General features: G+C 42.4%; 1 protein-coding gene across 4 annotated transcripts in view; it reads right to left on the bottom strand.

Annotated features, from left to right (window-relative positions):
- KDM5B (lysine demethylase 5B) overlaps nt 1-14,605 on the bottom strand; it is a 65,762-nt gene that overhangs the window by 7,992 nt on the left and 43,165 nt on the right. For all 4 annotated transcript variants that reach the window (XM_031674778.2, XM_072948872.1, XM_072948871.1 and 1 more), the window contains exons 15-22: nt 12,096-12,277; nt 11,690-11,814; nt 10,623-10,773; nt 10,375-10,489; nt 9,602-9,957; nt 8,489-8,627; nt 2,695-2,874; nt 1,911-2,069 (exon numbers count right to left, since the gene is read on the bottom strand). In XM_031674778.2, the coding sequence (XP_031530638.1) occupies nt 1,911-2,069; nt 2,695-2,874; nt 8,489-8,627; nt 9,602-9,957; nt 10,375-10,489; nt 10,623-10,773; nt 11,690-11,814; nt 12,096-12,277 (1,407 nt within the window). The remainder of the gene's footprint in view (nt 1-1,910; nt 2,070-2,694; nt 2,875-8,488; nt 8,628-9,601; nt 9,958-10,374; nt 10,490-10,622; nt 10,774-11,689; nt 11,815-12,095; nt 12,278-14,605) is intronic.

A 14,605-nucleotide genomic window follows, 5' to 3' on the forward strand; every position in this document is an offset into this window, starting at 1 on the left:
TGCCTTTACAAAAATGAACCACATAACAGTGGAAAGGAGCACCTTGAAAACACCAGAACGATGCTCATAAGCTGCCCTTGATTAGAACCTGAAGGGATGGACAAATATGCCCAAAGAAAACCTATGTCAAAACAAACACACAAACAAACCACAGCAACCCCACATCAATCACAAAAGAGATCAGGCAGCTATGAAGGGACAGACTGGGAAAGAGGGTGCCTGGACCAAGGATGAATGCCTTTAGTTCGATCTGAGGAGCAAGCATATCCCTGCTCTGGAACAGACAAAGCTTTATGTCATTAGAAGCATCCCAATGGGACTTTATCAAAATAAAAAGCTTCTGCACAGGGAGCAACCATCAACAAAATAAAAAGACAATCTGTGGAATGGGAGATAATATTGGCACAATCATGATTTGACAGGGGGTTAAGACACCACATAGATGAAAAACTCATACAACTGAACAGCAAAAACAAAAATACAATTAAAAATGGGCAGAGGATCTGGATAAACATCTTCCCAAAGAAGACATACAGACAAACAGCAGGTACACAAAAAGGTGCCCAACATCACTCATCATCAGGGAAATGCAGATCAAAACCACAATGAGATGTCACCTCATACCTGTTAGAATGGCTGTCATCAAAAAGACTAGAAATGACAAGTGCTGGTGAGGACGTGGAGAAAAGGGCACCCCTGAATTGTGGGGACATTCACTGGTGCAGCCACTGTGGAAAACAGTATGGAGGTTCCCCCCAAAACTAAAGACAGAACTACCACAGGTTCTAGCAGTTCCACTTCTGCGTATTTGTTCCGAAGGAAATGAAAACACTAACTTGAAAAGGTATCTGTGCCCCATATTCAATGCAGCATTATGCACAACAGCCGACATATGGAAACAACCTAAGTGCCCACTGATGGATGAATACATAAAGACTATGTGGTCTGGATATGCAACTGAACATTATTAGCCACAGAAAAGAAAATTCCTGCCATTTGCAAGATCATGGATGGACTCTGGACTCTGAGAGCATTACGCTGAGTGAAATAAGTCAGATAGAGAAAGAAAAATACTGTATGATCTCACTTATACGTGGATCCAAAAGACAAAACAGAAGACCAACCCCAAAGGTACAGAGAACAGATTGGTAGTTGCCTGGTGAGATGGGTGAAGGGAGTCAAAGGGTACAACTTCCAGTTATAAAATTAAGTCTGCCCTGGGGAAGTGACACACAGCACGGTGACTCCAGTCATTAATACTAGATTGTATGTTGGAAGTTCTACTAAGAAAGTGGATCTTAGAAGTTCTCACCACAAGAAAAAAATTAAAACCATGTGTGATGATGGATGTCAACCAGACTCGTGATCATTCTGCGGTGTATGCTATATAAAGTCTTGTGTTATACAGCTTAAACTAGTATTATAGGTCAATTATAATCCACTTTAACAAAAAGATTTTAAAAAAAATCCAGATCATATAGCAATCTTCGTTTGTGCGGATACTGTGCTCATAAAACATCCTGAAGACAGGATCTTTGAACAACAGTGCTTACACTAAACGCAGGTCAGACTCAAAACTATCCAGCAAACCTTTTAGGTTTATCTTACCGTAAACTAGTAAGTTGGCATTGCAGTTCGCTCATCTGTTAGCCTTGATATCCTGGATCAACCCGCAGGCGTGGAGACTGTTTCTGAGTCTTGGAGGCCTTCCCTGAATCTTCCACACCTCTACGCACCACCCATTCAAAACGTTTACAAATGACAATTTTCCCAAAGTCACCTTAGTAAAACTGAGTGCTTTCATTCCTCTACTTCTACTGGCCGTGCCAATATTCCCAGTTAACACGAAAGGGTTAGAAACTGTCCTTCCTTCCCATCAGAGAAAAGAGGACGAAAGGGCCTGCACGCACCGCTGACGCAGTCTCTCTGCTCTCGGTCAGGGCTCTCTCCAGGTCGCTCAGGCTCTCCACTCTGGGGCTTCTCTTTTTCCCACTCGGCAAGGGCTCCTTTAACTTCCTCTGCTTTTTCCTCAATCCCAAGAGGCCAACGTCACATCGAGGACACAGAACCTAACGTGGAACAAAGCATAACCACTGGTGAAACAGATTTCAGAGGAAGCATTAGGAAGTCCCAAAGTAAAAGCCTAAGCAGTGGGAAAGATGTGAGTTTCTTAGCATTTTCTGTGCAACACCCTGCCCTGAAGCCAGAAACTCCCCTCCACGCCAGAAAGAAGGGAGGGAGGGAGAAAAGGAGGAAATCTCACAAAAGACAGACTTTGATTCCAGATTCAAACAGTATCTAAAACAGTGGCAGAGAACGACTCCAGTCATAACGTGTGACCAGTATCAGCTTACGAAGAGTGCAACCACAGCACTTAAGAGAGGTGGACAAAACCATTTATCAAGCCTGCTAACTGCAAGTAGTGAAGACTGGCCACGGTTAAACGTCCAATTTCAACATGGACTAAGGAACCTCAATGAGGAAAATATCTTCCTTAGACAGTGAATGCTATCCCTAAACACACCCAGAAAACACCTAAAGGTTATTTCACTAGAAACTCAGAAGAATCTCCCTGCTCTTCTGGAACAAGTAACTAGCATGTAGCTCAGCTGGCAATGCCACGTGTACGTGAGGGACTTCATGTCTCACCCAGTGAGGGACCGAAGACCACGTCAGGACTGACTGCAGACTTACCTCCAGGAGAGAAAACTTCGAGTCTTCAGTTAGGAAGGTGCTGGCAGCACATTCTTTCCAAACGTGGACCTCAGCCACGAGGGACTCCAGTCTCGGTAAGGAACTCAGATGCACCGGGATGGAGCGGCCTCGGGTTACAAGCTCCACCAGCGTGTCTAACACAGGCACCCGTCCTCCAACCTGACAGATTAGGGGAAAGGAGCACTTCTGTCTAAGTGGGAAAAGCACCATGTGGACTGGGCCTGCCCCAGGTTAAACGTATTAAATTCACAGACAGATGCTGATAAAACCCACTGGCCGACAAGTGGTTGTGGAGGTGGGGTGATGCGCTATTCCACGTAACAAGAAAGAACCTCGTTTGTGCTGGGCCTCAAAGGTTCAACCTTGGACCTGACATACACTGTGGTCCCTTCATTCGGACTGTGTATGTCCTTCTCAGTTAACTTATCATTTTGCTCTCTACGGAAAAAACCCAACAGAAATGTAAAGTTTATAGTAACTCATAGGACTTCCGTACTGATAAATAAAAGTGCCAAAACAGTATCTGACTCCAATTCACTCACCAATGAATTGTGGGAATTCAGTATGAATTATTCAGGAAACTAAAATGAGCTGAGAAAGCCCAGAGGTTCTTGAACTTCATTATTCATTGAGAATCACCTGGGAAGCTTGTTTACACAATTTCCTGGGCCCCACCCCCAGACTTCCGGCTCAGTTCACCACAGAAGGGTCCATGAATGTGCTCTTCTAACAAGTGTCCAGGTAATGCCGAGGCTGCTGGTGTCGGGGCCACACGCTGACAGCGAGACCTGAACTGGGAGAATGAAAGCACGGCAGGGGCGGGAGTGTTACGTGGAGAAGCACTGGTGCTGCTCTAACACAGCAGTAAATGTCAGCACCACTGAGCAGGCCGCCCAGACGTGTCTCCTCACGTGAAGCATACAAAGTCTCACCCAGGACCCAATACTCTGACGTATTCCAACTCAGAAACGTAGAACCTAAATCCACCAAGGCTTTGAAATTAACGTCCAGTTTACAGGACATGAGGAAGACAGAAAACACCCCACAGAAATCACCAGGCAGAAGGCAGAACCAACCACAGGACGACAGTTCTCAACAGAGACGTGACAGCAGAGCAGGAAGAGAGGTGACGCCACATGGCCACTCAGACGAACGTGTGGTCCTGGAATGGACAACCAACCCTCAGGGACATTTCTGGGGACACGGGAAAACTCAACAAAGGTACACTGATGTTTCACTGCTTCTATTTACTCTAAGGGCACAGACGTTCTGCTGGATGCCTAGAAAGGTGACTCACGATTACAGGCCATGTCTGTGATACTTCCACTTAGAGACATGCAGAGTACTCGATGCGTGAAAGGCAGAATACTGGACGACATTTAAAAGAAACAATCCACTAAACATGATGAGGTTCCCTATTGTTGGTCTCATCTCTCAATTAGCCCTTGAATACATGATGCAAGGAAAGGCCCCGCTATCCCGTCAAGGAATGGAGCAGACTCTGCCTTTTGTGCTCTGGACACTGTTGTCAACACAGTACTAAGTAGCACATACAGGTTCAACACGTGAAGGGAGCAATGTGTCCTCGCTTCCAACCTCACACACTCACCTCTCCTGATTGCAGAGCACCTCGCCTGGCTGCCACCACGCATGACTGAAGGCAGAAGACCATGACTACAGCCACCACAGTTCCAACAACCACTGCCAAGAGTCTGCATGGAAAACCCACTGCACAAGTTTACGTACGCAGGAGACACTTTCCTCAGTTTTTTCTGTGGCTGGCTGGGGTCACCCGTCAATTATGCAATACTTATAAAACAATGTATCTTCTCTTCCCTATTAACTAGGATAGATATACATATGTTTTGTTGCAAAAATCTGGCTAAAACTGTCCTGTTTGGCATTTCTCATTAGCAACTGGTCAAACAGCACCACTTAAAATTACACAGATATGCAGAAAACCAGGTGGTATTGTACTCCTGGAATCCGATGGCCTCAACAGAACAGAACTTGAGACTCCAGAACAATATAAATTAAAATTTTAAAAACTTTGCCCAGAAAAAACACACCGGTCAAACTGGCAGAGTAATAGGACCACAAGCTCACCTCTTCTCACAACTACAACAAAATCACAACTGAATGCTAAACAACCACCGAAAAAGAAGACAGGAACGTAGCAAAAAAAATGATCTTCTGCAACTGGAAACAAAGAGGGAATCACAGAGGGACGGTAGGAGGGGTGTGCCTGGGATATAATCAGGCCCCATATCCCCGGGGTGGGCAACCACAAGCCGAAGAGTAATTAAGCCGCAAAGGCCCTCCCACAGGAGTAAGACTTCTGAGGCTCACGTCAGGCTCCCCAGCCCAGGGTTCTGGCGTCGGGAGGAGAAGAGCCCAAGGACATCTGGCTTTGAAGGCCAGTGCGGCTTAGCTCCCCAGGAGCCCTAGGGGACTGGGGAAACAGAGACTTCATTCTCTTGGGAAGCAGACACAAAACCTCCTATGCATCAGGTCCAAACGCAAAGGCAGTGATTTCATAGCAACCTGGGCCAGATCTGCCTGCTGGTTTTGGAGGGTCTCCTGGGGAGGTAGGGGGCAGCTGCGGCTCACCCAGGGGACATAAAAGCTGGTGGCAGACACTTTGGGAGTGTTCATCTACATGAGCTCTTCTGGAGGCTGGTATCTTGAATCATTAACACCAAGATACAGCCCCACCCATCAACAGACCTCCTGAGCCACAAACGCCTCTGGATACAGCCCTACCCACTAGAGCTCCAGGACCAAGCTTCAGCCAGCAGTGGGCAGGCACTCTTCATGCCAGGAAGCCTACATAAGTCTCTAGTCCAGCTTTATCCACCAGGGGCACATACCAGAAATAAGAAAACAACAATCAACAACAACAACAACAAAAAACAATCCACAAACACAGGCCACACCCTACACTGGGATCAGCTAGACCCTGGCCCTTGGGTGACGAGAGAGGAGTGTACTGTTGGGACACGTAGGACGTCTCCCACAGAGCGCCACCTCTCCAAGGTTGAGAGACTTAACTAACCTACCTAAAATACAAATAGAAAGATAGACAATATAAGGCAGCAGAGGAATATCTCCCAGGACAAGGCACAAGATAAAATCCAAGAAGAGGAAATAAGTGATGAGGAGATAGGCAATTTATCTGAGAAAGGGTTTAAAGTAATGGTGATGAAGATGTTCAGAAAACTCAAGAGGAGAACAGATGCACAGAGCAAAGTTTTTAGCAAAGAGTTGGAAAATATAAAGAATACCCAAACAGTTGAGCAATAAAATCACTGAAATGAGTAACACACTAGAAGGAACCAAGAATAGACTAAATGAGGCAGAAGAATGGATCAATGAGCTAGAAGACAGATTAGTGGAAATCACTACTGTAGAACAGAAAAAAAAAAAAAAAGAATGAAAAGAAATGAGGATAATTTAAGAGAACTCTGGGACAACATGAAGAACACTAAGATTCGCATTATAGGGGTCCCAGAAAGAGGAGAGAGAAAAAGGACCGAGAAAATTTTTGAAAAGATAATAACTGAAAACTTCCCCAACTTGGGAAAGGAAATAGTCACCCAAGTCCAGGAAGCGCAGGGAGTACCACACAAGATCAACCCAAAGAGGAACACACCGAGGCACATAGTCAACAAATTGACAAAAACTAAGGATAAGGAGAAAATACTAAAAGCAACAGGGGAAAAACAACAAATAACATACAAGGGAACTCCCATAAGGTTATCAGATGATTTTTCAGCAGAAACTCTACAGGCCAGAAGGGAGTGGCACAACATATTTAAAGTGATGCAAGGGGAAAACTTACAACCAAGAACAGTCAATCCAGCAAAGCTCTCGTTCAGATTGGAGGGAGAAATCAAAAGCTTCCCAGATAAACAAAAGCTAAAAGATTTCAGCACCACTAAACCAGCTTTACAGCAAATGTTAAAGAACCTTCTTTAGTCATCAAACCATAAGAAAAGAGAACAAAAAGAAGAAAGGGGTAAAAAAAGACCTGCAAAAGACTGTTTTGACAACCCAGGGTCTTTTATGGTTCCATATAAATTTTAGAATTACTTGTTTGAGTTCTGTGAAAAAAGTCATGAGCACTTTGACAGAGGTTGCAATGGATCTGAAGATTGCTTTGGGTAGTACAGCCATTTAAATAATGTTGATTCTTCCAATCCAAGAACACAAGATCTTTCCATTTCTTTATATCATCTTCAATTTCCTTCATCAATGGTTTAGTTTTCAGGGTAAAGGTAACCTCCCTGTTTAAGTTTATTTCTAGGTATTTTGTTGTCTCTGATGCAATGGAAATGTTTATGCCAGTAATAAAACTCTGGTTTTTGAAGTGAAAAAAAAAAAAGTGAATGAAGGGCCGCAAATGGCAAAATATCCTTCTGTTTTATGGGTGAGTTGTATTCCATTGCACATGTATGCTGCATCTTTTTTACCCATTCATCTATTGATGTGCACTCAGGATGCTCCCACCTCTTGGCCATTGAAAATAGTGCTGCTATTAATAGCACAGTGAATGTATCTTTTTGAATTAATGCTTTTGTTTTTCTCTGATATATACCCAGGAGTGGAACTGCTGGGTCACATGGTGCTTCTATTTTTAGGCTTTTGAGAAACCTCCATGTTGTTTTCCATGGTGGCTGCACCAATTTGCATTCCCACCAACAGTGTACAAGGGTTCCCTTTTCTCCACATTCTTGCCAACATTTGTTATTTGTGTTCTTTTTGATGCTGGCCATTCTGACAGGTGTGAGACGGTGTCTCATTATGATTTTGATTTGCATTTTCCTGGTATTAGTGATGTTGAGCAACTTTTCATGTTCCTGTTGGCCATCAGTATTCCCTCTTTTGGAAAAATGTCTATTCAGTTCTTTTGCCCGTATTTTAAATGCATTGTTTGTTTGCTTTTTAATTGAAGTACAGTTGATTAAAAAAATAATAATACCTACTTTTGGGATTGCTGTGAGGAGTAAATGAGATAATATATAAACAACCAACCACAAAAACCTAGCCCATTAAAAAATTCAAAGATCTTTTTTCTCATTAGGCCCTTAAGACCTGTTGGTTTATGATAATTAGAGAGAAAAAGGAAGACACCTCCATTAACCACTTTTCAAAGGAAGTTATCCAACTAAAAATTGGGGAAAACATAGAATATATTCTGCCTGTATCTTAATAATGCTACAAGTGAATTTAATTTTCTACTTTAACTTATAGTAAGTCAGTAAGCATAACATCTGACACAGGGCCACAGATACTTACTGCTGATAACTTTGGATAATTACTTTAGAACTTCCTGAGTTTCACTTCTTTTGTAGAACGGGGAAGCACTTTTAAGTCCCCACTTAGTAACACCCCAGGCCTTGGGGCTAAGTTTGGCCCTGTAATTATACATTGAGACTCAATGGATCTGAGACTCTCCAAACTCCAAGCAGTTGACAAGCCAACAAGAGACAGCCCTCTCATCAAAGAGTAGAAACTACGTTTCTCCCACAACTTCATTTTTAACTCTTTTTCTTCAATCCTCAAGTTTGTGATGGGAGGCTCCCAAGCTCCCAGAAAAAGCTGGCTGAATTATCTAAGCTTTAAATATTTGAGCAGACAGGTCAGGACAACAGGTGGTGTGGGTAAGGGCAGCTACATAAGCCTAAAGAAAATGAGTCATCCGGCTAACCCTCGGCCTGCTCCCCTCACCAGGGTTTACATGGCTGCTCTGAGCCACACTCTGTGAACCGACCTGCAGCGCCTCTACCTCCTGCAGCCAGTCTCTGGCTCTCTGCACCGAGTCTCTCAGAGCCACGCCGCTGGGCAGGTACGCCGGGATCTCCTCGATCTCCTTAACCACTGCAGCAAGGCTGCTCAATGAATGCCGAGGCCTGTAGCAACAAAACAGTATGTTCAGCATTTTACATGATGGTTCTTTTCTTACAGTTTACCGGAGAAACTAGAAAAATCACTTCAAAGGAAAGTCAAAAGAGTAAATGAATTTTTCCAAATGGCAAATAACTACTAGGTATCAAATTATCTAGTTCAAATGGCCGCATAAGACTTAAGCAAATGACTCAGTGAAGCATTTAAGTTCTACTTATTCCTGATTTGACACTGGAATAACCATAAACTTCCATTTGCAGAAAGTAACTAACTTAAGAGATAAACTATTACACTGTCAAGATTCGTACAGTTTCACTTAGAAAATTAAAAATCTCTAGAATATCAGTATACCTAAGCACAAACCCCAAAAATGTACTCTCTGCTCAATGACCACTTTTTCAGGATCACAAAATAATGTCTACAACCTAGATATTTCTCATACTTTATCTTGTCAATTGAACCAAAAAAGATCTGCCAGACAGAAAGCAGAATTAGGGAAGCATTCCTCCTCTCCCCTCAGAGGTCAGCCCAAGGCCAACACATCTCTCAAAACCAGATAAAAGTCACCAACAAGCACCGATGCTAGGAACTATCGACACCGTACCTGTTCTACGGCACAGTGCATGCTGGCTCACAGATGTTCTCTTCAGGACTCCCTGGGATCTCGTTTACTAGGTTTGGGTTTAAACTGTGGACAGTGCCACTTATTTCTAAGTGTTTTCTTTTCTTAAAAATACTATCAGTGAAGTCTAGGGAAATTTCATTAAACCAGCTCTGTAAAAGCCATGTCCAACCATTCATTTCATAGTCAGTAAAGCAAGAAAAAAAATTAGTATTCTTTTGCCCAAGTTCCAAAACAGCCACAAATATCTCAGCTATTTTAACATGCACAACTCAGCTTCCCCATGTGTCAGAGGCCAATCCCCGTGCTCTGTGCCCAGTCTTCCCCCAGGGGAGAGGCACAGCTGTGCTTGTTTACCTGGCCTTCAGGAGACTCCTGGCCTTATCATCCCAGTGCTCTGACACCGTAAGCAGTTCCTGAAGCCGTGCCATAGCCTTCTCCACGGCCGAGTATGGGGCCAGACCCACCCCCAGGTCTATGAGACGTCTCATATCATCCAAGGTGAGGGAGCTGGGGTCGAGGCAAGCTCGCTGCACCTCCTCTAGCCAATGGGCCTGCTCCAACCGGACACGCATCTCTGCCAGCTGTGGGAGTTCAACATCAAACTCAAAGCTGACGTCCAGCAAGTCCTGCAACTCAGCAGCACTGGGCATCTCCTCAGAGAGCAGTTTCTGGCTGTGCTGCTGGAAATCTTCTACACGATTCAGGAGATCCTAAAAAAAACACAGCTTGCTGCATCAAAACAGTAATTTCAGTAATTGGCTTCTTGCATACTTAGAATCTTCAGTGCATATTCAATGTGACCCTCCTTCCATCTCACTTGATTTTATCAACAATATAGGTAAATGAGGTATGTAATACGTAAGCCAAATGACACTAAAACAAGTGACATTTAACTGAGACCTTGTATTAACTGAGAAGTAGCTGGTGGTGGTCACTTTCACAGTAAAAGTGTCCAACCTTTTCTCTCCTTTGCAGGCTTGTTGTAATCTCTTTATACACACAGATCACTCAATGTGTTAGTAAAACATTTGCAAATAAATGTACAAATTAACCACCCAAGACGACGATTTCATCATGTCAACTGACTTTATTCACAAAATACAGGATGACCAGAGCACCCCAGTCACCTTCAGCAGTGGCGTCTGACTGAGAACACACGGGAGGGCGTACAGCTGTGACACGAACTGTCGGAGCTCATTCACTGTCAACTGATTGTGGGACTTGCCTCCACCAGATCGGTATCTACAGAGACAAAGGCCCAAAGAGGCCATGTAAGCACACACACACACCCACCATTCCCAGACTCCATCGTCATGGAAAAACCAGCCGCAACAGGCCTCCAAGGAGTCCAAACCCCAAGTATGCGAATGCCCACCTCGTCTGCCTTTTGCCATTAAGCAGCTGCTGTGCGACAGAGGCACACTTCTCTGCATCTTGCGTGACTAATCGGAGGTGACGCAAAAGATCGTTGTCCGGGAATTTCTTCATCTCAGATTCTTCAATCAAAGCCTTAAAGCTGACAAGGCCTAGGAAACAGAAAAAGTCATCTTTCTGTGATCATTATGTATTAAATCTGTGTATTAGATACAGAGGGGCAGTTCACTTTTATCAGTTCTTATTTGTAGATATTTGCAATGTCTTACCTCTTTAATAGATTTGTTCCTTTGATTTGGGGGGGGCGGGGGGGGGGGGGAGCCTGAGAGTGGAGTGATTTAAAAAGTGCCTAGAGTTGCCCTTCGACATGGGACTGTTTAAGAGACAAAGAATACTCGACTTGTCAAAACGGACCAAATGCAGATCTTGCTGTGGCTGGAACCACTTCTTCCTCCTGTGCTGTGCTCTACAGTTGGCAGGGAGCTAGTGGGCTTGGGGATGGTGACACTGCACCCTCCCCTAAACAAGAGAGGGGAGTCACCTATTGGGCTATAGGAAGGAAAGCAAATGAAAACATTCTGAAAGAGGTGGGAAGGGAAGAAGTGCCTTTCAAAGGAAGTAGCAAGAGACAGAAACTACAGTTAGAACTAAAAAGTAATAAAGCAGCATTTCATACTCTTAATTAAATGACATGCTGCCTTTGTCATGAGATATGATTCAAAAAACCCACACAAACAAAAGACCAAAACAAAAACAAAAACTCTTCTAAAGTTCCATATAAAATGTGAAATACTTTAGTTTCTGAGACAGAGGTGTAAAGCTGCTTCTGTTTTGTCCTGGTGTGATCTCTGGCAGCACTCAAACATCAAGACTTCACGTATCTTCCTCACCCACTCTTGGCTTTACAGCCTCTGCTAATGCTCTAAGCCTGGCTGGACAGATGGGCTAACACCTAGGACAAAGTCAGGTTGTTTCAAGTAATACACTTGCTGATAACTTTAAGTTGGCTGCATTACAAGTAGTCCCAAAGTGCCAATCACCAAGTCACACTTTCTATATACTACATACTTTTCTTCTTATTGATCTTTGCCTCCAAAGCTTCATTCACATTCAAGGCCCATTCATTGTAAGATTCTGCTCGAAGCTTCAATGCATTCATCATAGGGTAAAGATCATCCAGCGTGTATCTGTACCTGGAAACAGAACAGCAAACTTAGCTTTGAGGTACGTGGGTTTGGAGGAGATTAGATGTTTTGGTCTGGGGAGGAGGGAATCAATTAGGTTTATTTATTTATAACAGAGGTACTGGGGAGGTGCCAGGGATTGAACCCAAGACCTCATGCATGCTAAGCATGCGCTCTACCACTGAGCTATACCCTCCCCTTGAGGAAATCAGATGTTTTATCAATGTTGCTGAGCTTACATTAAAGGATTTAGTGTTTACCATAGGAAAAAAATCATTCTTCCTACTCACCGCAATTTATACTTATAAGGAGAACAGGAACATAATTCTTTTACATGATGCAGGCAAACAAGCAGGCCAGGTTTACAAGAACAGGAGATGGCAGACATGAAGCACGTGGTTTTGCATTTCACACACTGACGCTCATCATCTGGCAACAGCTCAAAATCCATTCTTTCTGAATCAATTACTCCCTAGAACAAAGTGTACTTCAGAGGTCTCCAAAGGATAATATAATCCACCAGCCCCCAAGACAAACACACAATAGTTGAGTTTAATTTTAAAAAAGCCTTACCAAAACAGAGAGTGAGTGATTAAAAATGTGTGGACCTGGCAAATGTAGCCAAGTTAATCTACTCACTTGTCTAGGGAGAACCCCTTCTGGACAAGGCAGGTCTTTATGTTTGGCCATTTTGGTCTGAGTATGAAAACAGTTATTAATAGGCCTATAAAAAACTACTGAGATTAGCTGTTTACTCTACTCCAAATTGGCCCTGTCCATATTCTGGGTATAGAAAAAAAGCAAGGAAAACGCATATACTTTCTACTTGAGAGGAAATACTATATGGGGCTTCAGAGTAATGCTGTTGGAGAATTCATAAAAAGAACAAAAATAAAAAGAAGGTTGGGCAAGTGGAAAAGACTATCCTGCAAGAACTGCTGCGGGTGAGGGATGCTGAGTGGTCTGCTAGCCTCGTACATGGAAAGTTACCTAAAGGGATGCTGTTATCTGAAAGGGTGAGACAATCTGTGCAACACAGACTGAAATTCTAATAAGGCATTTCTTAACTGAAAGGGTGTCAAGAGAAATGAGGTCTTGAACCAGTAGATTCCAACTGAAGTTTGTACCACCTGACATCTGGCCCTTCTAGGATACACCTTTGTTATGGAAAGATCAAACTTGTACCACCTTCTCTCCTCATCAGGAACTGGATCCAAATCTAATCTTGAGAATGCCAGAACCTGATTAAGTCAGTTTATAGACCATCGAGCTCCTTTGTTTTACTCTTTTATTCTGCGTATCAACATTTTGACCATTTCACTTCCTGCTAATTATAATGGACCAGCAAACACACAGGCAAGTAAGGAATGCTAATGAATAAATTTTGGCTTTAATCTGGAACTGATTATTAAAAAGGACTTCATGATGGAGATGGCTAAAATTTTGTTTACAATAAAATTAAGGATCAACTCCATGGATTTTAGTTGAGAATGAATCATATATTTAATCCAATTTTAATTTGTAAATTTCTACAACTGGAAAAAAAAACTATGAGCTCTCAAAATTCCAAAACAAAGCTACTATTACTGATGGAAGACTTTGGTAAGACACTCAAACCCTCTGGGCATTGTTTCCCCAACTGTAAAATGTGAGGGGAGGTGAGTACACTGTTGTTGAGCCACAGTGGGCTCAGGAGCCCACATTCTAAAGAAGCACATCAAAAAAAAAAAAGTGACTCTATTCGTGGATATGACTGTCCCAAAAGAATCTACAAAAAAAGCTACTAGAACTACTGAGTTTAGCAAGGTTGCAGGATACAAAGTCAGTAACTGAAAATCAACTGTATTTTTAAATACTAGCAATAAACAAATGGAAATTGAAAAAATTTTAAATTACCATTTATAATAGTACCAAAAATATATGAAATACATCATCATAAATATGTATAAAATAAATATGTATAAAATCTATATGCTGCAATCTACAAAATACTGAATGAAAGAAATCAAGAAGACCTAAATGAATCAGGGGATATACTGCGTCCATGGACTGGAATACTCAGTATCATTAAGATATCAATCCTCCCCTAAACTATCCATAGGTTTAAAGCAGTTCCAATCAAAATCCCAACAGGTTTTTTGGTAGAAATCATTAAGCTCAACTGTATATGGGAAAGCAAAGGAATTAAAATAGGCAAAACAATTTTTAAAAGGAACAAAGTTGGAGAGCTCACACTACTTCAAAACTTATTAGAAAGTTACAGTAATCAAGATCATATGGTATTAGCAAGAGGATAAATGCACAGACTAACAGACTAGGACAGAGTCCAGAAACAGCTCCACACGTGTGATTAATTTTCGACAAAGGTGCCAGGGCAATTCAATGGAAAAAGGAGAGTCTTTTCAAGAAATGGTGCTAGAACAATTAGCCCTATGCAAAAACAGTCATCTCAACCCACACCTTACCATTAAAAAAAAAAAAATTACTTGAAAGCATTAAAGACTTAAATGTAAAACCTAAAACTAGAAATTATAGATGACTACACACGAGAAGACCTTTGTGACCTTGGTTAGGCAAAGATTTCTTAAGAAAGACAAACCAAAAAGATTCATGACAGAAAAAACTGATAAACTGAACTTCATCAAAATGAGAAACTTCTGCTATTTAAAAGACATTGCTAAGAGAATGAAAAGACAAGCCACTAAATGGAAGAAAATGTTTGCAGAACACTTATCTGATAAAGGACCGGTGTCTAGAATAAACAGAAATCTCACAACAATCCAATTAAAGAAGGGTAGGG

Source organism: Vicugna pacos, chromosome 23, assembly GCF_048564905.1.
Source record: "Vicugna pacos chromosome 23, VicPac4, whole genome shotgun sequence".
Lineage (NCBI taxonomy): Eukaryota > Metazoa > Chordata > Mammalia > Artiodactyla > Camelidae > Vicugna > Vicugna pacos.